Source organism: Anabas testudineus, chromosome 7 (assembly GCF_900324465.2).
Source record: "Anabas testudineus chromosome 7, fAnaTes1.2, whole genome shotgun sequence".
NCBI classification, from domain to species: Eukaryota; Metazoa; Chordata; class Actinopteri; order Anabantiformes; family Anabantidae; genus Anabas; species Anabas testudineus.
The window spans coordinates 8,486,991-8,511,046 of record NC_046616.1 but is presented as its reverse complement, the minus strand read 5'-3'; the positions used below and the strand labels follow the sequence as shown (position 1 = coordinate 8,511,046).

General features: G+C 40.2%; 4 protein-coding genes across 6 annotated transcripts in view; 1 reads left to right on the top strand and 3 right to left on the bottom strand.

Moving 5' to 3' along the window:
- zgc:136971 (S9 family peptidase) overlaps window positions 1–2,060 on the bottom strand; it is a 7,662-nt gene extending 5,602 nt beyond the window's left edge. Inside the window, exons 1-8 of one of the 2 annotated variants that reach the window (XM_026369038.1) lie at window positions 1,977–2,060; window positions 1,711–1,834; window positions 1,055–1,190; window positions 860–935; window positions 707–782; window positions 452–564; window positions 168–302; window positions 1–17 (exon numbers count right to left, since the gene is read on the bottom strand). The exon at window positions 1–17 is cut by the window's left edge and continues 75 nt beyond it. In XM_026369038.1, coding sequence (XP_026224823.1) covers window positions 1–17; window positions 168–302; window positions 452–564; window positions 707–782; window positions 860–935; window positions 1,055–1,190; window positions 1,711–1,828 — 671 coding nt within the window. In that variant the 5' untranslated portion in view covers window positions 1,829–1,834; window positions 1,977–2,060. Of the gene's footprint in view, window positions 18–167; window positions 303–451; window positions 565–706; window positions 783–859; window positions 936–1,054; window positions 1,191–1,710; window positions 1,838–1,976 lie in introns of both variants that reach the window. The other variant, XM_026369039.1, reaches the window with a different exon arrangement.
- A 1,100-nt stretch (window positions 2,061–3,160) lies between these two features.
- Window positions 3,161–13,229, bottom strand: ifrd2 (interferon-related developmental regulator 2). Of its 2 annotated transcripts, XM_026367959.1 has the most exons (13): window positions 12,686–13,229; window positions 11,553–11,609; window positions 8,535–8,651; window positions 8,285–8,369; window positions 8,018–8,142; window positions 7,594–7,751; window positions 7,080–7,133; window positions 6,785–6,963; window positions 5,160–5,268; window positions 4,867–5,001; window positions 4,546–4,674; window positions 4,234–4,326; window positions 3,161–4,086 (listed from the first exon to the last, which is right to left on the bottom strand). In XM_026367959.1, the coding sequence occupies exons 1-13, from the start codon at window positions 12,726–12,728 to the stop codon at window positions 4,006–4,008; spliced, it is 1,365 nt and encodes a 454-aa protein (XP_026223744.1). In that variant the 5' UTR covers window positions 12,729–13,229; the 3' UTR covers window positions 3,161–4,005. The 2 variants fall into 2 exon arrangements, with proteins under 2 accessions (XP_026223744.1, XP_026223745.1); XM_026367960.1 differs by lacking the exon at window positions 11,553–11,609.
- A 387-nt stretch (window positions 13,230–13,616) lies between these two features.
- Window positions 13,617–20,762, bottom strand: amt (aminomethyltransferase). The gene is made up of 9 exons (XM_026367961.2): window positions 20,491–20,762; window positions 18,637–18,804; window positions 18,439–18,519; window positions 17,574–17,705; window positions 17,409–17,487; window positions 16,980–17,125; window positions 16,397–16,577; window positions 15,720–15,875; window positions 13,617–15,178 (listed from the first exon to the last, which is right to left on the bottom strand). Exons 1-9 carry the CDS (start codon window positions 20,635–20,637, stop codon window positions 15,003–15,005), a joined length of 1,266 nt encoding a protein of 421 aa, XP_026223746.1. The 5' UTR covers window positions 20,638–20,762; the 3' UTR covers window positions 13,617–15,002.
- A 517-nt stretch (window positions 20,763–21,279) lies between these two features.
- Window positions 21,280–24,037, top strand: si:dkey-20d21.12 (uncharacterized protein LOC556245 homolog). Its single transcript, XM_033326054.1, has 4 exons — window positions 21,280–21,604; window positions 22,379–22,524; window positions 22,709–22,927; window positions 23,124–24,037. The coding sequence occupies exons 2-4, from the start codon at window positions 22,389–22,391 to the stop codon at window positions 23,255–23,257; spliced, it is 489 nt and encodes a 162-aa protein (XP_033181945.1). The 5' UTR covers window positions 21,280–21,604; window positions 22,379–22,388; the 3' UTR covers window positions 23,258–24,037.
- Window positions 24,038–24,056: the final 19 nt, after the last annotated feature.

Sequence of the window (24,056 nt, the reverse complement as noted above, 5' to 3'; positions counted from 1 at the left end):
CCAGGAGCCCACAGAGCCTGTAGGACAACACACACACACACACACACACACACACACACACATGCACACACACATATTAAATTCAATTCAACATGACCTCCATACACTGGCAACTCAAATAAATCAAAGTCATTTAATACTGTGACTAAAAGCGTCTCTGTCCTCACCTGTCCAGGTGAGACGTCAGTCGGCACTCCCTGCAGCACGCCGACGGTGTCGTTCTGCAGATTCACCACACAAATCACGGGGCTGCTCTTATTGGTCAGAGCTTCACCCCAGTCCTCACGGTACACACTCCTGTCCTGTTAATAACAACAACACACACACAAGAAGCATAAGAGACATGTCTGAGAATGTAGTCAATAGTAAGAATAGTAAATTAATTTTACAATCGGCTTTTTATTAACCGTGTGTGTGTGTGTGTGTGTGTGTGTGTGTGTGTGTGTGTTACCTTCCCACTTGCAGATTCCCTGTCCTGTGTTTCTGTTGATGTGTTTTTGTTCTTCTCAGCTACATACAACAGTTTATTCTCACACTCTGACCATGACAGACAGCCAAACTGAGCTGGACACACACACACACACACACACACACACACACACATCGATAAGTGTTTAGCTATTTTTTTGTGACAATACGTCCGATTTTCTTTTTATTGGGGGAAACAAAAACAACTTGGTGTAAAGGTGGGAAACGCCCGTCGTACCATCATCGTAAACTTGTCCGTGTTTCTTGAGGGCGGTCAGGTTGAAGCATTTCCTGAGGCCCTGGCCGTCCCATATCTAAACAGCAACAACCGTTAAGTCGCCGATCAAAGCGCTCAAACTCCAACCTTACACCTGATGCTAACATCTCTCACCTCCAGAAGCTGGTGGCCGCCTGTTTCCCTGACAACAGCTCTGAGGCCTCGAGTTGGAGAGAGTCCACTGAGGGACCTGAAGAGCAGGAGAGAAACGAAACACGCTCGAGTACATTTTTGCATCCCTGCAGTGAGGTGAGCTCTAACCACTCGTCCAACATGCCACCTTTTCCTTTTAATTATGGTACAACTCACTCTCCGGACACAGGGACACAGGCTCCTGGTGAGAGGGCAGTCCTGATGGTCCTGTGGTTGTTGCTGTCCGCGATCAGAGTCCACTGCTGCGAGTAGCGAAGTCTGGAAGCCCGGATCAGGTCACTCTGACTCCACTCTGGGTGTTAACAGGTATGAATAAAGACATGGCATTCAAGTTGATTCATAAGGTAAAACAGACATGTTTCAGATTCATAAATCCAGAATCAATTACTAGTCATGACCTACAGTCAACACTGTAAACAGTGATCAGGCTGATTAGTTTCCTTCTACAGATACAGATGGGTTTAGTCTGTAAACCCTTTTAAACCCTTAAGACGTGATCACTGGTGTCAGTAGCCGAGCCTCTTCACCAGATCCACACACATACTGCAAGACCTTTGGAGGTCAAAGTCCTTTCTAGAGGGAGTTTTCTCCCTGACTGCTGGGCTGCACAGTTTGCCTGTAATACTGCTGAACTGCTGCAAAAATAACAGACCTTATGCGTGCATTAATTCATTCATAACAGACCTTATGCGTGCATTAATTCATTCATAACAGACCTTATGCGTGCATTAATTCATGCCAACATAGATGCATCTCCTGTGCATCTATTCTGCACAGGTGTGTGTGACAGAGAGAGGTTGACAGCTGCTCACCTGCAGTCACGGTGTAGATCCGGAGCTCTGGGAGCTGCTCTTCACTCACATGAGCAGAGACAGGTGCAGGGAGGCCGCTGACTTCTCCGTACACCTCGGTGATTTGTCTGGCCTCCATTCGTGTCTGCTGCCACACAAGAGTTCACATTAAAATCACAAAACCTCAGCTGTCGCAGAATCGGTGCAGCTCGACACCCGCAGCGCAGCCGAGTGCAGACCTGTGCATCATGACAGCTGTTAATCACTACTGGGTTAAACACTCGTACCTGGCGGTGACTTTATCGCGACTTGATTCAGTATTTGACAACAACTATTTTCCCCCAGCGCCTCCATGTTGAACTCAATGGACGATACCACTTTTTCAGTGTGCAGGGGTGTAGTGGTAAAAAGTGTCCGCAAGGGGGCGACAGAGAATCAGATTGTTAGAATATGTTATTTTAATTATTATTTAATTCTCAATTCTTTGAGTTAGATTTTTTTCCCCCACAGTAACGTTGTAGATAGTTTAATGGGCAGCAGTGGAATAAACTTATTCAGACTTTTTCAAGAAAAAGTACAAACACAACCATATAAAACACTCCAAAGCAAATGATCTGCAGGTAAATTGCAAATTAACCAATTTACATAAACAATTCATAAGTAGTAAAACTAGCATCTTTTTCTTTCTAAATATTGGCTCATTTTGAGACATTTGACTGTCTTTGAGGAATTATTTTGATGAAATTATTTGAGCTGAGCTATAACAAAGGTCGGATCTTAATGGCAACCGTTAGCTGTAGGTCTTGTAAAAAGTACATAAAAATACCTCTAAACTGTAGTGCAGTAGGTAAGTGAATGTACCTATTTACTTTAATCATCCTTTGCAGCGTCAGTGTACACTCAGGTTACCGTGTCCGTTCACCTCAGTCCTGATATTTCAATGATTATTATTCATTGTGCATTTATGAATTTAAAAAAACAAGACACACATAAAGTTTCTAAATACTCTTTATTTCATTTAATCAATCTTGTACCCATGTCACTCCGCACCAGAACGACTGATAAGACAGTTTGAGGCTGTAATGTGGGACTTCCCTTTCATCCACAGGGGTCAAACCTGGTCAACAGCAGAAACTCTGAAAGCGGCTGAAACCTCCAAGCAGCTGTTAACAGTGATTTTTAAATGAAGTTTAGATGTTGAGCAACTACTTTTAAAAACAGCATCATCACTAAACTCATGGAAATCAGCAGCTCTGGTTACTGACCTGTATTTATTTACTCTTCAGAGGAAAAACCACTCCAGTACAAGTCTTTCCATAAATCCCTATGCACTAGTTTACCTGTAATACATACATGTGAATAGACTGTAAACCCACCAACCTCATTAGAAATACACAAGAAAAAAATAGAATAGAAATTCTTCATCTCATAGTTGTCTGTAAACAGTTTGTAGCATTTGTTTCTTTAAAAAAAAAAAAAAAATAAAAAATAAAAAAAAACACAGTACTGCTTTTAATAAATTAAAGAGTAAAATACAATTATCCACTAGATATGGTTCAAATGTATTTCTCCTCTCAAAAATATTAATACAAAATGACTATTCATTATTTGATTTCATTTATTTATATAATTAGGCATCTTCTTGTTTGTTTTTCAGTGTTTTTGTTTCATGATGTTAAATAAAATTCAAATAAAACACACCCACGCACAAACACCACACGTTTTTTTAAAGGTTGCATTGTTTTGTAAAGTCAGTTTCAGGTTTGGCAGCTGAAGCAGCGACTCTGGCTGTAAAGACAAATAAAAAGGAAAGCGAGGAATAATTTAGCCCAAAGAAGAAGAAAGTTTACTACAGCGATTCTGTGGCTTTTTATGATTCTTAAAGTTGAACTTTCTTAGAGTTTAACTAGGACCCGTTACAACCAGGAAAAGGCATCAGAAGTTAGCACTGAAACGTTCTGACTGACCACAAGCAGCGGTTTGAGCCGAGTATCAAGCACTGAAGAGAGCTTCGGTGGCGTTCCACAGATCCGACGTGCACCATAAAGCTTCAAAATGTCTGACTCTGAGAATGAGACTGAATACTTTACTTAGTATTTGTATCGGTGAAACAAATATGACCTTGCTGCTATATAAATACACTCCCCTGAATAATGAAGCCATTTTACTTAAAGAGGTTTTTGTGCTGTTTTAGAGTTAATAACTGGTGAATAATCTTGAATTACATTTGTGTGTCTGGCAGCTGAAGCGTTAAAGGCCTCATTTTGTATCTGTGTCAATACAGAAAAGTAGTTTCTCGTTTACATCTTCGTCCCCTCACATGACGTCAGCACGTTTGTCCCTGACTTTGTTCCTCTGTTTCGTTCTGGCCTTGAAGGCAGCTGAGTTGAAAAGATGCTGTTGACGAAGAATAGAAATAGCAGTGTCAAATATATTCATACTGAAAAGGATGTAATCAGACAAGATGACAAGTGGAAGAAAAATACTGAAAAACATAATCACACATTTCAAGGTCTCGTTGTTGTGGTAAAGATTCATGGTTACCTTCTCAAATCGAGAGATCTTGTTGCCTTTAACAGTAGCGTCCAAGATGAGGGGAGCTCCAAGGCCAAAGATGTCTCTCAATAGTGAGTTGAACTGCATCAAAACAAAAACACACATACAAATTAAAATTAACAATACAAGCTAAATGTATCCAGAATGTGTACTGTATGAATGATGTCTGTGTGTTGGTGATGTGATGGCTCAGTCAGTGTTTGGGTTGTCGGCCTGACAGGTTTTGATCTGTCCCACTGAAGTTACTATGGTGATCTTGGTGTGTACTTTGCATGCTCTTGCTTCATCGTGTTTCCTGACCTGTAGATGATGTCTGACCCCAGACTCGAGGATCTCTTTGAAGGCATCGTAGATTCTTCTCCTCATCCAGGTGTCGATGTAAACGCTCTCCACTCCAAACCTGATCTTCTCCTCAGTGAAATCCTCGTTCTGCAGGAGAACAAGACAAAGCCAAAAAGGTCACAATAAATTTCTACACCATTTCAAGTAGCTAGCACTACTTTGACAAATCAGGGTATATGTCTACAACCTGAAAATGAAAATGAAAGACCAACTGTGTGGTGACTGACAGAAGTACAACCTTTAGTAATAAAATTAAACCTTTGCAGCTTTAAAACATACCTCTATGTAATGTAGCACCTCTCTGAAGATGGAGCGTTGTTTTCTTCTGTCATTCTTGGCTCTGTGTTTGTTGCTGTCTGTGGCTAAACTCTTCAGACATTCACATAGACTTTCACTGTCCTCCACCTCGAACTCCTGCACACATCAGTGCCAACATTGTAGTACAGCAATATAGTATTACAAAGACAAATATGCGTGTGTATGAGTATGAAGGGGAAAATAACAAGTAACATGTTGAATCTGTGTCTTCAGTTTAAATAATACAAAGCTGTTCATACAGAATATGTGTTTACCTCATCTATATCTCGCCCCAGCTCCACCAGCAGGGCGATGGTCTCTCCTACGGCGATCCTGTAGTTGACATCACTGCTTTGCAGGCAGGCCTGCAGTTTAGGGAGGTGACTACAGGAAGGAAACCAGAGCAAGAAGACCACTGTAAGTTACACCATTAGTCACAACTGGAGACTTTTAATTAACACCTTGAACTCTGTGGGTAACATCAAAATGTCCACAAATCAGCAGAGAGAAGTGCACAGACAGACTTTTTCAATTAAAATTAAATCCTAAGCTTGTACACAGGAAGTGATTTTACATTTTTTGTTAATGATGTACTTTGGAAATCGCCCAGTAAATCTACTTCAGCTGTTGATTTACACGCATTAAAATTAACAATATAGTATAATATATGTATACAGATTGTGTCCTGTGGCATCGGGGTTTCTCAGAACTATAAACATGGCTGTTATTTTTTGTCTCTTCTTCTTTTCTAGTGGTAGTTTCTTTGTTATGCATCTTGTCTTTTCTTTTAGTGGCTCCCTGTTCTCATTATCATATTTTACCTCACCGTCTACCTCCTATGTTTCTTCTCTTCACTTCATAACAGCTCTGTTGAAATCAAACTTTTCTCGTGGTGATGTTTTCATTACGTAGAAAATTTCTGAATTTCAGTTTTAATCCTGTTTTGTGTGCTTAATCCAGATTTATGAGAAGCTTACAGCTGGTATAACAATAGCTATCTGAATGAGTTTCTTAATTTAAGTGAACACACGACTATGTTAATTTACCACAGACTCTGCAGAATGTAGAAAGGAAAAGGTAGCATAAGAGTCACTTCAAAACATGACTTGCATCAGCATTTGAAATTCTGACCAAGCTTCATTGGAATTGCATTACACGAGAAGTGTTTCAGTGGGTTTTCTAGTTTCTCAGTACTGTAGGGAGATAAGCTGTCAGAGGAAGCCACATCTGCTTTTTGTTGACTCATCCAGTACAAAGGAAAACGGAGGACTTTTTTTGTAAAGCCTTGTCAACATCTTTGTGTCAACATGCAAGTGTACTTGCAACAGCTTGGTGCATTTCTGACAGACCCTTCTCACTAAGGTAGCATCCATAACCTGATGTGTCTGTGTTCAGCTTTTTGAAAGTAGGACATTCCATATCTTATATTAACCAGATTACTAAAATTTCAATTAGGCAACTAATTTTCGTGTTATTAATTATCTATTAAAACAATTATATCAGAATGATGCAGAGCTGTTACAATCTTCATCAACGCTGACATGCTGTCATGTTCATATCACTGAACCAAACTGGACTACACCTTACTAGCAACAGATGCTACAACAGCAGAGGGCGTTCAAAGCCTTGTAGAGTAAGTGTGTTGTCATAATTTCAAACTGTTGTAAATGTGTGCTACATTGTAAAATGACACACTATAACAAACGCATAATAAGCCATCATGTCATTAAGTCTTTAGTCATTAAAGAAATCCATTTAGAGGCCATTTCAATAGGCTACTGGTCATTTTAGCTTTTTATTCTTTCACTTCCTTCTTTGTCTTCCAGGCTTATCCTTTAATTCTCTAGTTAAAATGAAGCTCAAAGTGAGGAAGTCATGTTGAACAGTTTATTTTACTCACAAGTCGAGCAGCTCACTCAGCTTAGATGCAGGACAAAGAGTGACAAGAAGTGACCAGGCCTGCAGGGCAGTGCTGTGAAGAACTGGACTCCCAGGTTTGGATGCAGGTAGGTTTCCTTCTTTGTTGGGGTAAGAGGCCATAAACACATTCTCCAGAAGGGTCAATGACTTGACCAAGTCCTGAGAGGGTTTGATGGTGTAAAGAAATGAGACGGAGAGAGAGAGAGGATGCAATGTGATATGAGAAATTTTTATGAGAACACTACTTAATGCAGCTATTGTTAAACTATTCTCACCTCTCCGTCTTCAGCAGCAGAGACATAACAGCACATTCCCAAAGCTCTAGCACACTGTAAGAAATAGCAAGACATGTTGTTAACAAGGCCTCAAAATACTAACAATTTGAGGTCACCTAGTATCAAAACAATTCATTCGAGCTGCATTTAGTGAAAAGGTCATATTGCAATTTGCAAGTCACATTAACTAGTTCTAAAGGAAAAACTTTTAAGTACATAATAAACTAACATGAATCTAATCATTGAAATCAACTCGCACTGTTAAATGTGGATGTAGTAGTTTAAAGAGAAACAATGGGACACACTTAGCAGTTGTACAACTATGATGGTGAGTGTGAGGTCAGTTGTGTGGGAAAAACACATTTCACAATTTTCACCTAGGATTAGCACACTTGCTGTGATGACTGGTATTTAACCTGTGATTCAAATGAGTGTTGGGAGTTTCTGTAAGTGAAACATAATCCCAAACTCTTTGTTTTGCACAATACCAGAAGAGGTTTATGTCATTACTCACACTTTGGCGGGCTCCTATGCTGGCACTGTTGTCAATTAGGAGGGCAGTGAGGATGGGGCGAAGCATCTTGAAGCCCTCCTCTGCTTCATCTCCACCCCCCAGCTGAATACAGAGCAGGGCGAAGACTGTGGCCGCCGCTGCCTGCTCCTCTCCACTTCCTGCACACAAGAACAGGAGAAGAAATTAAAGTCATTGTTTATTATCCTAATAACTGCATTTGTCATTGACTCTATTTCTGCTCCAACCTTTGAAAAAGATAATGTCATCATCTAGACATCTGTCAAAAGCTATGCTGTACATACTTTGTCATATGAATATGATGAGGAATGACAATCTGCCATACAGAAATACTGTACATGTAATTAATACAGCTGTCTGTTTTGCTAACTTAATCACACACACACACCTCTTTGTTCCGTCTTACCTTTTTTTAGACTCCTTTCCAGGCAGTCACTGATAGTGAGACGTCTTTCTATTAGGAAGTCGCAGAGCACTCTGGACGAGAAGGCCTGTCGCAATGACTCAAGAGCTGCCAAGCGAGTCTTAGCACTGAGAGGCAGAGAGAAAAGAAAATAGAGAGAATATCAGTGATATCCTTTACTGCAATATCTTCAATACACCATTAAACATTTATGACATTCCCTTTTTGATTTTCATTGTACAGAGACTGGATAAATAAATAAAACCTTACCTCTTATCCATCAAGTTGTCTATACACTGTTTCAGTTTGTCTTCTGTTTCCTCCTGGGCAGTCTGCTCATCCACCTGCTCACTTCCTGCGTTTGAGACACACAGTTGATTTGTATTGATTTTGGTAACTGCAAGTTTAATGCTACATGACAAACCAGGGTTATTCCTGTGAGTTTTTAATCTCACATTTCTTAAAAGGGAAGAGTCTGTTTTGTGGCACCATGGCCATTTCAATAAATGTCTGTACTAACCTGTGCCCTCTTCCAACACAGAGGTGCCTTCACTGGCACTGCTGTAGTGGCTAAGAATATCAGACATCAGCTCGTCATCGCTGGCACCCGACTCTCCCTTCAACCCATTTTTAACACCTAGAGAAGACAAAAAAAAAAATATATGGAGTGAGGAAAAAGAATGGAGGTAAAAGGAAATATTTGAAGGATGGGTTATTTAGATGGTAGAGAAATATTAAAAATTTGAGTGAAAAGCGTGAGGTTATCTAAGAGAAACAAACAGGAATAAATTAATGAATGACCCCTGAGACGTAATGACAGTTAGCTGTCCAATTTCCAGATTTGTGCTGCACGTCTGTAGCTAGGTGAAGGGCGACATAAAATTAGTTAATCTAGACAATGCTGACTTGTTAGGGCAGTAGCAGAGAACAAAAAAACGCACATGGAGAGGAAATAATGAGTAACACTAGCTTAACATACATTACAAAATTTCAAAACAAGAAGCCAAAGTGTTGTTAATAAACAGCAGTTATTTCCTCCCTTCATTGTCCAAAACGTTTCTTAGTTGTGTCTTTTCAGCTGACTGTAAGTGCACAAAATAGCTGACACAACTTAGTGTAATAATATCATTCTATCAATTACAGTGTACATGCAATAAATAATATAGTTGCTGTAGTTTTTGCTGATTAGACAGGCATTACCTTTATGGTAATTTGAGTCGAGTTATGATTGTAATAAAAATTGTTAAGAGCCTCAACGAAAGTGAAATAGAAACAAGAAGCAGCCAAAATTAACCATATGGTTAGAGGCAACTTCTGGGTATTGGCATGTGTAGGGAAGTTGACTATAGGCTTCATCTGCTCAGCTGTCTTCATTTGTCAGTAATTGGACACCAGTAAGGTTTACCCTATACACACAGGTATGAATGGTAAACACAAATGTGTCATCTACAAACCTCAGCAAGAACTTCAAGTCAAATCTTCTTCAATGAAGCATCCAAGCACCTCCTGAGACACTAAACGTGTTTTTACTGTCTATTGCTTCCATTAGTGTCAGGCAGAAATTAATGTCATATTTCATGTGGCTCTCTCCCATGTGTGTAAGAAGGAGTGGGATGGTTTGTTACAAAGTCTGATCCGAACATGGGGTAGGAGCCAGGCGGGTTAAGCTAAGCTAACCCTCAGGTCCCTGCTGGCTCAGGACTTTCTACTGTTGGTGGGATTACTGAAGACCAGAGTGGCCAGTCATTCATCCAGTGTGTACAATCCAGAATAGTCAGACTATGTATGTGTATGTTCACGTTCAGGTCAAACAGGACAGTCGAGGTAACCTGGAGGTCAATGTTATTGTGGTAGCAGAGATGAGTGGGGGGTATACAGCCAAGCTGTTTTAAAATGCAGTAATTTACCTTGTTGTGTAATTCTAATCGATTTTAAGACCACCAGCTACACTAGAAAGTTACACTATTCACTGTTTTCATCTGTGCTCAGGTAATAAAAATTACAGAAGTATTCAAATGCACCAAAAATAATAAACTCTACACTTCTGTTTGAGCATAGGACGAGTAAACTGGGGGAAAGTTCGTCCATGTATTTGGACCAGTATGTTATTTACAGACGCTATTCTTCTGAAATTGCTATCACTTGGTAAAAGGAGACAGTATTTGTTCATTTTGTGTTTAGACATGTAGCTTTAATACTGTAAATCTTACTATAATCCTAGTGCTTGTGAAACATTTTACAGCTAAGCTGCCTGGATAATAGCTGGATAAATGTTCAAAGCAAAAACTCCACTGTACACAAATGATGCAACAGTTCCAGTTTGACTTGGAAATCTTAAAAGTTATTTTTCTTTTTTTAAGAGAGGAAACCTACTTGGCTGCAATCTGTTTTCTCACAAAAATGAAAAGGAGCTAGCTGCTCGGAGGTAGCATATAACACACACACACACACACAACACAGTTTTACAGTGTGTGTGGACTTTCAGAGATTAAATATTTTCATAAATTCACCTAAGTGACAACCTAAAACTGATCCTGAACCTAGTCCTTTCCTGATTTCTTTGACAAACAACCTACAGCGCTCTCTCTCTCTCACACACACAAACACACACACTTACTCATAGCTGAGATAACGTTCTCTGCAAAAGTGTATCAGTAATTTTCAAGTCAATGTCCTTGAACCCCAGACCACTGTGCAGGCTGTTCGCTCACAGCCATGCACCCACCTGCATGTTGGTCTTACTTTAGTTGCGAAAACACTTACTGACATATTGTGGCTTTAGCCCCATACCCTCACCTTTAAAATCTCAACTACACACCTGACCCCAAACCTTACCCCAACCTTACACTAAATGTAAAACCAAGTCCTCCCATCAGTGGTACAGAAATAAAATTTGTCCACACAGCCACAGAAAGACATGTGTACACCTTCCCACGCAGGCCTGCCCACACACAGCTCAGTTATGTGATGTGTGAGCTCCCTGCCACAACTCACGTGTCATTTCCACTTTGCACTTACAAAGCAGTCACTCACAGTTTCTGCAGTCTGTTAAGGGTATGAAGAAGCTGATCTTCTGAGGGACAGATCAGGGGTGAACTCCCAATACCAAAACTAATTAATGGCATCTTGGGAGCACAGTCCACACCAGGAAGCAACAAAAGGTGGGATGAATGAGGTGGTCCGATCAAATTCCAGTACAGTCCACTGTTGGTTATCTTTTAAAGTCATGTTCAAGCCTGGCGTGCGAGCTCTTAAGAAACTCAGCAGTGGAGTGATTTTGGTGCCACTGTGCTGTAAAACCACAAAGAAGCTGAGGTAAAGTAAGTCTGTCACTCAGGGGTGTAAGCAGCCTTGTCAGGAAATTTATAAGTGACGAGTTCAAACTCTTCAGCGAATAAGAGCAACAACACATAATGAGTTATCAAGCGTGATGTGCTGCTGGGTTTACTGCATGCACTGTAGTGAAGTTCAGAGCTTCTGCACGAGCCTTGAGTTGGACATGAAGCAGAAGTCAGGGGTCAAAGGTCAGAGAAGTTACCTTTCAGAGATGCTTTAGCCGATAGCTGCAGCTGAAGAACCTCCTGACGAAGTGAGCCTGGAGATAGTGTATGATCGGATGGATGAAAGTAAGTTTTGAGGAAGAATGGCGGAAAGAATGGAACGATGTGTAAAATGCAGGAATGGCGACAAAGAAGAAAAAAAAAATCAGAAGGGAACTCAATTCCCTATTCATTAAATTTTGCATAGCAAAAAAATAATAACACTGCATCTGCCTGAAGTCTTAAAATAGGGAAAGTAAAGGTACGCAAGACGTACACAAACAGGTTAAAGTTCAAATACTTGCTAAAAAAAAAAAGTACTTTGCCGCTTCAAATTCTTTACTCAAGTTTAAATACAGAGCACATGCTCAACTTTGTTAACAGCACAAACATGTAAGTCTAGTCCAGATATGTTGGACGTGTGTCTCACAAATAATGTTCAGGCCTGAAGTATATACAGTATATACCCCCCACCCCCCTTCTCTTATGCCTAATCTTCCCTGTGTGTGTGTGTGTGTGTGTGTGTGTGTGTGTGTGTGTGTGTGTGTGTGTGTAACACATGTGAGCTTAAAACGTGAGAGCTGTACCACCGTTATGAACCACAGTTTGAGTATGAATATCTCTATATACAGTCAGGATCACAGGGACATAAATACCCCACACCACTGCTGCACATTGGTATAAATATGTGTTGCTGTGAGTCCGAAGCAGCAACTTTACTACACGTTAATGCATTAATATACTATAAAAACCCAGTTGCACTTATTCAATGGGTTGTTCACCTACCTGTTTTTAGTTATCTGGCATTACTACTAAAAATAGCCCTGCACGTGTTTCTGTGCAGTCCTGCATGCTCGCAGTATTTTGCAGTTAAAAAACCAAATGCATACATCACAATTTATATCTAGGATATTATTTCTAGAGCTCTTACAGGTAGTTTTAGCTCATGTAAGTTCATGTCACAACCGATTAAAAAAAGATGCAGCGCTAAATATAGGTAGACGCCACATGGAGGTAGCTAAAAGGCAGCAAAGTTAGAGGAGCAACAAGCTGTGTCGCTGTTTTATCGGTCATGCCATATGGCACAGACACCCAAACTGCTAGTCTGGTTTCATGCTTGGCTCTTACTTACCCGGCTTACCGGAGCCACGTTTCCCTTTTTTACTCCGTGGCATTTCGAGCAGCGGCGTGATCCACCAGTTCACAACAAAGCTAGCTGATGGTAGCTAGCTAGCTAACGTTAAAGTTAGCCTGTTTTCAGTCCGACCGTAAACTCGGCTCCTCTCAGATTTGACAGTTGGTGTAAAGGCAGCAGCAACAGATGGCTGGATGGTCTCCGTAGTTTATGTCGTTTATCACTGTCAAAAAAAGCTCTTAAAAGTCCACCTTATTCTGTCGAGGTGACAACCTGGCTGCTGTTTGCTATTAGCGTCCTTTACTACCAGACACCTCCACGTTCCGCAACTCCCGGGTTCTTCGGTCTTCAAATAAAGAGTTGCCCGTCGGGTGAAAAAACACTTTCCTCAACGGTTGTCACAATATATTATCTATGGTTGTCTCCGGGTAATCTATATCTAATACCAGGCTGAGATTGTAAGTATTTTTTACAGTGTTTGGGACGGAGTTTCGAGCACGCTGCTGTCGCCAAGTCCACCATCTTCCCCTCAGTAACTACTGATCAGGCCGGCAGCCGGGGTTGCCAGGTTTGATCTGTTAGGATCCCCCGTTTCCGGTAGTAGGTAAATAAACCAACCCAGGTCGTTTTTATAATTAAATATTTCTACATATTATTTTTATATAAATCACAGCACTGACAATAAAATCTGAATTTTGATTGATTAAATACAATCAAACTGATTTGCATTTATTATTTAAAACATTATTCAATCCAACATTTGTTGTTGAAACAAATTGTGAGAAATTAAGACAGTTAACCTTTTTTCCTCCCAAAGAACCTCTCTAAACCTTTCTTCAAGAACCAACTAATTATAGTAAAGAAGAATAATTTATGCAATCTTATTTTCATACCCCTATCCATTTAAAAAAATAATTTCACAGACAAATGAAAAGAAAATTAATTTTATTAAAGAAAAGATATTTTCTCATCAGATAAAAATACAACAAAACTAAACTTTACAGTATAAACTTGTAGTGTTATAATGAAGTCCATACTCAAACACAGCACACCTTCAAGGAAATCTATAAATTTGTGTTAAATCTCTAGTCAATGTTATAATTCTGATAGAAAGCTCGGCAAAAGATACTGTCCTAGTTTAATGGGGAAATTTTATTTCATTAGTAGCCTGACATAGCAAACACTGATAATTCATCACGTTTTTCAAGTTAGTCTATAATTGTACCATATTATGAGTAAACATGCCTTTCAGGTTTCACATATTAACAGTCTTTAAAACTGCTCAGGTTTATCTAGTGTGGTGATCACATTAGCTGCAAAAGAGGAAACCAGAACTCATTCAAAATCCTCCCAAGACAAACAACTGATGAAATGTGCTAATTACCACATAATGCAAGTTCCTCAAACTTGACTAGCACTTATCAATTGTTTCCAGTTGGATTTTGTTTTATTGCTGAAAGGATTAGGGGCTCGTCCTGTTTGACCTCCACTAGCAATTAGCTGTTTAAAAATAACAATAATGTTAATGGAAATTTGGCCTGTGGTGATTTATCAAAAATAAAAAACTATTTGGAATTGTGTTGGTTTTGGTCCGACAATGACGAATGACACTGACACGTTTCATTAGCAAAACCTATCATCTACAGCCAAAATGAATTAAATACTACCATTAAATGGATTTAAGCAGCCTCTTGTTACTAAAAGTGCCGTATGTTGATTTTGCTGTCCACTAACAAAATAGAAAAAGAAGAACACAACTTGATACAGGAACCATGTTAACTCAGCATCTAGGCCCATGCTGTAGTAACACTTACATTCTCAGTCTCAACAATACTGCTTGTAATTTATTCAATGCATCTTATCTAGAAATTCATCACAATTCACTACACATCCATCATCCACCCACAGATGAAACCATGTTACTGCATACTGTGTTTCTTAAAATACACACAATGACTGACTATATGTTGAGAAAGTCTGCTGTTTAAAATGTTCTCCACACAGCTAACTGGACTTAAACTAACCTCATAAGTGGCTCTGCATTAATGTCTGTGATACGAACTCTCAATGAAAGTGAGAAAGTGTGCCTGATCACCTGATCATCAGACCAATGCACATACTGTAATGCATTACAGTTTACAATTAGGGCTTTTCGTTTCCCCAGACTATTCATCTATTCAGACCTTTCAGTCTCGATTAGTGTTGCATTTCTGAAGGTAAACAGAAGGGGGCAACATTGGTAAATGTGTGAGTGTGCATATGTGTCTATACAGTATGAATGTACTGTGTTAACGTGTGTCTTTAGATGTCCCTCCTATCCAGAATAGTATTTGGTGGGGACGAAGGGCATCTTGCTGATGGTGGCCGGCACCGCTTTCTTCCTGACTTCGACCTGGATGGCTGTTCCGTTCTTAGCAAATGCTGCATCCACGTAAGCCATGGCAATGTTCTTCTTCAGGCATGGAGAAGGGCAGCCGCTGGTCACCTCACCTGGCATAATAAAGCAGAACAGACGATAGATTTCCTCGTCAAATGTTTGCAGCACTTTTTGGCTGCATCCATAGAAAAAATAAAAAAACACGAAGCCAGAATAAAACTTCTTGGTATAAATGTTGGTCCCATTCTGAACAGCAGTCAGACATTTTTATCTACTTTATAGCTTGTTTACACTTACTTAAGGCAATAAACTTAAAATCATCAGGATATTTGTATTAATTACAATTGCTTACACATGCAGTATACATACATCCCAATGATTAAAACTACAGTATATAACACACTGCTGCTGATTCTAGACATAGTGGTTTGAAATCTTTTTGTATCTGCGAAGTTAGTGAATTATAATTTTTTTTAATTTTATAAAATAAAGAAATGTATGTATTTCTAAATTATATTTTTTTTCATAAGTGTCATCCAGATGTGTTCTTCACTGTGTTTAGTGTTTTTCTTGTGTTCCATTGCTGTTAAATAAAATACAGAAGGGACCACAGCTCTGTCCTGTCAACCTCTCCCACAGTGTTTGCCTTCTGACCTATGACCTTTCCATCAGGGCTTAGAACGGGTGTATGTTGTCTGACAGGGGGTCCAGTGGACACCAGACCAACTCTCTTCCTGTCTGTCTTGGCTTTGATCTGAGGTATGATGATGTCGGCGCCAGGGAAGTCCCTGTTCTGACGCCGACGCTTTCCTGCATGTGAGAAAACAAAGCAATAGAGAGTTAATGCACAGGTCAGACTGAACTGAAGTACAGACAAACAACACAACATGCAGGAGCAACCATAGTATTTTTGTGGTTTTGTTTGTTGCCAGGTTTGTCGATAATACTTTTATATGCAACAATTCCAGAAGTAAATGGAGGCTAATCCTCTAATCTCCAGCAGTGAAACCACCCCGCAACACAAACACTACTCTAATCTTGTCAATCACAGTTTTTCTGCAAACAAGTCTTGCCATGCATTTTAAATAGTTTAAATTACATCACAATACTACACAAAGATATAATTTTGAAGTGGATAATTGTGAGCTTGACAAATGAGTCCAGATAAATGTAAAAGGATGCTATGCTACATAACCAGCACGAAAATGACAGTTGACCTCTGTTGCATACTCTCTCTTTCCACTTTCCTGTCTGTTTTTTCAGTGCAGACCATCAAATGAGGGACAAAATACCAAAATCTGCTTCATCTGTAAGTAACACAAAATCCTCACCTATGGTCCAGACTAGAGTGGCCTCCACAGGTGTGGTGGACTCATCTATGTCATTGCCATAGAGACAAAGTCCTGCTTCAAGCCTCAGACTGTCCCTGGCAGCCAGACCGGCCAGTTTCACCTCACTGTTAGCCAACAGCTTCTCTGTCAGCTCCACCACTCTGGACTGAGTGACAGAGATCTGTGACACAGAAACACAGGTAAGCAGTAGAACTGGGGCTTTATCCAAGCAATTCGAATGCCAATTATTAACAACACATTTGATCTCATCATACAAATTTTCTGTGAGGAGAGTATTAGAAAGTGCAAAGTCAGTAGATTTTTAAGTGTTACTCAAAGTGTCAATGAGCATATTAGGGGATTTTAGAACTTTTATTAAATATGTCTTTTTAAATAAAAAGTATTTAAAGAGACAACTTGAATGTTAAAACACCTATATAGGTGTTTTTTGAAAGGTCTGAGGAAGTAAGTATTGTGTGCATAATATAATGTGTGAAATGAGGTAAATAAAATATCTTGAATTAATTCTAATGTCACATTACACTGTCAAATGTAAGAACAGGGGAGGCAGAGGGATGCTCACCTCCACCCCATCCTCTCCAGTGTATCCACAGCGGGTGACTCTGCAGTCAGGAACACCAAACACAGTGGTCAGGGTGGAGGTCATGAAGGTTAACTTGCTGAGATCCTCCTTAAGGCCCTCCTGGAGCACCCGCGCCATGGTCGGACCTAGAAACATACAAATAATGAATTACCTATATAATATAAGGCATGAAGAGTGGAGGTACACTGTCAAAGTCAAAATAATAATAATTAAACAGCTGAACCAATGACATGGGCAAAAGAAATAAAGATATGCAAGGAAAGATGGAGAGAAGAAGGGAAGAAATGTAGAGGATAAGAAGACGTTTAGAAGGCAAAGAATTAGGTGATAAGGTAAGGAAAGAGCATAAGAAGAATGGGATATAGATGTAGAGAAATACAAGAAATAAAGCACCAAAGAATTATTTACCTTGCAGAGCAATGAGTGCTTCATCAAGGTACTCGAGATCCACATCAAAACCTGCAGCTTTGAACTCTGCCAGTCTGGCCTACAGGTAAAACATACACATCAGACCCTTTCCTGAGCCCACCTGACTCCAAACCCCTCCATCTGGATACACTCCTCTGAATTCACCTTCATATGAGCAGAATCCTTGTCGGCACAGCCAGCATTTGAGACGATGTAGAGGTAGCCCTGGTCTGTCTTTGTCACTATGAGGTCATCAATAATCCCTCCTTTCTCATTGGTGAAGAGGGACAATGTACCCTAAGAGGTGAGGGAGGAGAAAGACAAAAATGAGTGGGTGAGGATTTGAAGGTAAATGTTACATATACAGTGATAAGAAAAAGAAAAAAAAAAAAGACAACTTGTCCAGGTCCAGAGGCAGCAAAACAGCCCCAAATCATGATGCTCCTCCCACTGTACTTCACTGTTGGGGAGATGTATTCATGCTGGATCATGGTTATCTTTTAATGCCATACATAATGTTTCCTGTTGTCTCCCAAAAAAAACACTGCAGTGAAATGAAGCTGGTCAAAGACTCCACAATGCTACTTAGAAAAAGGCTACGCTGACCTGGACAACTTACCATCACAGAAAGGAAAATTAATTCCTAAATTTTTTATCAGCTTAGAAATATTTATTTTGTTGAATTTTGTGGCTTTAGCAAGGATCAGATCATATTTCCTGACTGATTTATGCAGAAAACCAGGAAATTGCAACAGTGACAGTAATTTGTTTCTGCAACTGTTTTGGTAACACCTTCCAGAAGTTAGTCTTTTTTGGGATGTTTCTGGAGCTTAGACCTTGACCAATAGTTTTCCTTAACCCTGACTACTCAAACTTGTTGCATAACTCTAACCATCTGTATCTTAACATCCATCTTTTTCCATGGTTAACAACTTACACCTAATATTAGCTACTTCCTGCCAAGGTCAGTACTCATCTTCGTTTGTAACCAGGCGTGCTAAATTCATGGAGCAACAATACTTCATCTCACCTGGTTGTCCTTCAGCTCTGAAATATCTGCAACCACCAGAGACTCCATGAACTTCACTCTGTCTCTGCCATGGATTTTGGTCTGACAGTAAAAAACAAAAAGGGATTTCATTAATTCTACATAGTCTAAATTTAAACAGCACTGGTCTTATGGAGGGTTTGGGTATTGATTAAAATAAACTGACATATGACATCTCACCTGTAGCATGTGGCTGACATCAAAGATGGAGCAGTGCTCTCTGGTGTGTATGTGTGAGGCAATGTGACTGTCTTTGTACTGGACAGGCATACTCCAGCCTGCAAACTCCACCATCTTCCCCCCATGTTCTTTGTGGAAGTCAAACAAGGGAGTCTTCTTCAAGGCAGCCTGAAAAAAATAAAACACGGTTGCGTAAAAAATAATAGTATAATAGGGTGATTTGGGTGCAACAGTAGAAATACAGTAAGTGAATTAAAATGTTTGATTTGTAGAAAGGAATGGTTGTTGATGTTATGTATCTTAAATTACAGATGTTTTAATGTATAGAATGTTTAACATATTTACATTTAGTCATTTGGCAGACGCTTTTATCCAAAGCAACTCACAAGGTACAAGGTAAAGGCAGGGTAAGTGTAAGGAGGTGTAAGAAGTGTAAGGAGGTCTTGCCTAAGGAACCCTTCTAGAGATAGGTCACAGCTGGGATTTGAACTCTGGTCAAGCATACCACTACATTAGGCCGGCTGCTATATTACAATTGCAAGTACTAATTGCAACTAATGTTATTTAGTAAATTTAAGTTGCAAACAAAACTGAATTTTGTATTTTCTGACAACAAGTAAAACGGTAAATATAATTAATTTGCACCTTTTACAAGTCAGTTTTGAAACATTTAACTTTGTCTTAACAACTAAGTGCTCATACAACTTTGCAATCACAATGTCAGAACTGTTTATTAAGTACGCCTAACAAATACCACAGGTTTTTTATTTATATGTTATAGTCTGATCGCACAGTCAAATGTGTGAATGACAAATCAGGACTTTTCTATGCTCCTGTGTTGTGTTTCCTAATTTGTGACCTTTGAACCAGCCAATGAAGAGGGCATATCAGTGCAAGGTTAGTGCACTGTGGAACTGAGCATGTCTGCACTTTACATAAGACTCAGTTGCTTGTTACAAAAATGTCCAAAGTCAACTATTAATGTGGATGCAGAGGAGCAGGAAAAGCAGGTTATGTCAGCTATAATATGTGACTATAATAATCCTCTTTTACAAGAATCGTGATTTTACAGTAAATCAATCAATAAATGGCTGCATGCCTGAATGGGTGAATTTCACCACATGGTAAGAAGATCACACAAACCCTGTCAGGACACAAGAGTCAGTCATTCGTGGTAAAATCACCAAAATTGTGCAGCTCAGTGAATTGAAGCAGGCAGCGGGAGGGGGGACGACAGTCTACTGGGACACATGTATATTAAGTCTGCATGAACTGACTGCTGCTGCCACACACTCAAATGCAATTTTCAGTAGCAGCTGTTGAGCCACTGATTTTATTTTATTTTTTTATGGACTGCAGTTCAGATAATATTATTGCAAAATGGTTTAAACAACCTTTCCAAAAGCCTACCGTCTCCTGAAAACTTCAGACAGGATCCAAAAGATAAAACAAATCTGGCATAAAGTGAAGTTTAATAATGTTTAACCTACTGAGCACAAGGTCTAAAACTGTCATACAAAAAGGAGCAGGTAGAAATACAAGTGCAGAGAAATCTCTAATCCCACATTAGGATTGTTCCCTATGTTTGGATTATTATATTATTAACATGGGAGGTGAGGGGTGGATACTTCTGCAGCCAGAGTAACGAGGTGCTACACTTTGCACCAGTGGCTGCCAAAGATAAATAGCTTTTATTATTATTTTAGAATTTATTTCGCCACCCTCCAGTCTGATAAATTCAACCATTATATTATTATAAACTGGAAAGCGAAGAAATGCCAAAACACGTAGGGCAGCTAAGGCAACTCGTAGCAAAACACGTTTGCAGCCAGCGTCTCTCCTCGGTCCTCGTACCTCTGCACTCGACGCCTGCCCCCGCTGCTGCTGCTGCTGCTGCCTCTTCCCCGCACACCCAGCTCCAGCGACCCGCAGCGAACCGCCGCGGGACGCACGCAACCCGAGCCCCGAGCCCCCGACCCCGACCAGCAGCCGAGCCCACATGATGCCACCCGAGTTCCCGCAGAAGTCTCCCGCACACGCTCGGTCCTCCCAGCAGTGAAACACTTCCGCTGTGTTACTGAACTCTTTGCACTGTGGAATTCCTGCTTTCCTGGCAAAAACACACACAGAGGCATCGATGCGGGGGAAAACTGCGCAAGGGGCTCTGGGAAATGTAGTTAGGTAGCGTCTTTTCCCTGCAGGGCCACCTCCAGCAGAGGTGGTGTATGGCATGGTTCATAGTGAGAGTTTGTGTTGATTTGTAAGATATTCACTGTGACATATAAAGTTAAAGACTCTTCTTTAACTTTTTTTCTCTTCTTCAAAGGAACATCAACCACTAACTATCAGTCGGTGCTATGAACAAAAATTAAAAACAAAAACTTTCAACTTTTCATCCACAGAAGAAAAAACTTCTTGGTGGTATTTGTCAATGTGAGTATTTGTGTGTTTTTATCCTTATGTACCCCATCAAGCCCTCCACCCACATCACCGAGTCTTCCTTTGGCCTGAGAAACTAATAATATCCTCATCTCTCTGCTGCTATTTTAGGCCTTGAGGGTCTGCAGGGTTGGGCATGTGAGCATGTTTGGAGTGGGGGGGTAATAGGGCTAAGAAGACTTTAAACTGGAACATGAACACAAACAGGCGGGGGTGGCACTGAGGTCTCCTGCAGTTGCTCTGGGACACACAAGCAGCAGGACCCTGAAGACAAAACCTAGAAGTTCCCTTTTATTTCCAAGAACCGAGGACTTTACTAGAACCCCCTTATCGTTGTTGGGATTTTATCTGAGTTCGATGGGACCCCTTCTTTCTTACCTTTGTGGCTCTAGGATAATCTGTGTGGATATTTACATAACTTGAGGGCCCAGACATGTGTTTTGGCGTCTGAGTGTGAGGACGCTGGGTGAAAAGAGAAGTGACAGACGAGAACAAAGAATCCCAGACACAGCTTTCATGGTGACAGAAGGTAAGTGAGTAAGAGAGTATTTTTAGTGTCCTACAGCGTCTGGAGAGCAGTGAGGTAGGTTATAAACCAGCTAGTCAGGCAGTAATCGAGTTAATCATCCAATAATTCAGTCAGTCATTACATAGGAACTGGTCCCGTCCTTTGGCCCCTCATTCAAGCTCCAGCAGATTTGCAGTTTTATGAGTTTGACAACCAGCTCTAATAATAGCTCTGATTACCCTCTATTCACGTGACCTGTTTGTTTTGTCTTCAAATAGAAACCTGGATGATCCCTCTCACATCAGACAAAAGTACATGCCAACCTACAGCTATATTTAGTTAATAAAATGCAAAATGTCTTCTAATTCCCTGCAAAACAGAGTGCAGTTAGTCCCATCACCATATGACACAATGTGCTAAGATAAGGCAAGTTACAGGCCACAGTCACAGACATAAAGCAACTGCAGGTGTCTCATATGAAGCAGAAAAAAGTATTCAGGCATAAAGTGTGACTGTGTACTATAAACAGCTGCTACATCTTGAAAATTCAAGTAAAAAACAGTCATTTCTAATTTTAAACTAGCACATAACCATCTAGGTTCAGGTCCCCTAAACAATATCTTAAAGCATCAACCGTGTTTTGTACAGAGCAGTTAATTATATATATAATATTCTCTAGATTTTCTCATAGTGCATGTTGACTCTCCTGACATCAGCCTGGTTTGTGCTGTGTGATGGTGGCACCTTATAGGAGTTCTTTATAATAAAGTTTTCAAACTGTCTTGTTCCCTAAAGAGGAGACAGGATGTCTAGACCTTCTTCCTCCCAGACCACGCCTCAGTTCTACAGGGTCAGCGACAGAGATCTCACTGAGATCGAGCTGCATTCTGTGGACTCCATCAACGATCTGCACCGAACACATGGCGAACACAGCCACAAAGGTACACACACATGCACACAGTCACAAAGATGCATATAAGTAGAAAATAGTCAGATACACAGGCCAAGAGCTACAGACAGACAACACACACATCACTGTACAGATTCACACATCACAAAAACACGCAGCTCAAATATAGCTTTGAAGGAACACACAAACGGACTCTGCTGTCTATGTGATTTCAGGGATGAGGCCTCCTCGTCCTGCTTACACACCCTCCCTGAATGGGAACCCATGCGCGTGTGAGGTGCCGGCTCCCAGTCAAACAGGCCACGCAGGGAGCATCAAATGGCAGCGCCGACTGCAGGAGATGCTGACGCCCAGTTCATCACGTGCCTACGCCATGGGCTGCGCTATTATCACTTTGCTTCTGCTGACAGTGTTACTCATCTTCTACTTTTTGGGTGAGATTTCACAGTCATTCATATTTATTTGTTTTACTTCACCTGACTGGTTCCCCACAGTTTTGTAGCATTTGTTTTTTGATTTTTCCCACTTAAATTTCCACTTCAAGCGATGGCTTCTATTCATCTGTATTTATCTATGTGTGAAATTAGCAGCAGACTGACAGTTTACCTTTGTGTCCCATTCCCTCGCCAGTCCAGCAGGGCGGTGCGATCAGGATGCTGACAGAAGCAGTGAGGGAGAAAGAGGCAGCAGCCACAGAGCTGTCACTGCTGATTCAAGAACTGCAGGCACTGAGGCACAATCTGACAGCCACAAGAGGGGCATGAGGAAGACGCGCACTGAAAACGAACCCACACACACACTGTGCTGTTTTGATTTCAGACTGTTGTTGGATTTTTTTTTTTTTTACCTTGAAGAGAAAACATTTATCAGGATGTCCTCTAAATGCTGTCTGCGATTCCAAGTTAAATATATTTAATACTTATGATTAAGAGATGTGGGGATTCTGATGTTGTCATGAAACAAGTACGCCTGTTGAGAGTAAATGAACTGAGCTGGTTTATCTCATAACAATACGTCAGAAGACTAATTCTTCAAAAGAATCATCAGTCTGTAAGACTAACACAAGCCCGTATTGTCCTATTTGCGCTGTCATTGGTTTTATATGTCATGTATTTTACATTATTTACTGCAGTTGTGTGTGTTTGTATGCATCTGCTACCCTGGTGTCCTTTCTGAAAAAAATGTTTTCTGATATCATCACTGGAGATTATTTTTAAAAAGCTGCTCATGAACCAATGTTCTCATGGGATTCTTTTTTCATTCATTTAGGTTCAAAGACTTTCTCCAACTAAACCCTCCACTCTTTTAAGACATGTTTTAATTCACAATAAGATTTTTCAAGCCCAGGCCGAGACATTATTGTTGCTGATGAAGAGTCTGAGATATTAAATCGACAAATTTTTAAATGACTTTACTCTTAAGGAGGAAATAATTTTCTCTCCTAGTTTTTCTATAAATATGAAAAAGCCTTAACCGTTAGGAGTTTCAACTTATCGTCATGTGATTTGATCACGCCGGTGTGACGGTACACTCCTTAATAAAATCCCAACTAAAACCCTTTAA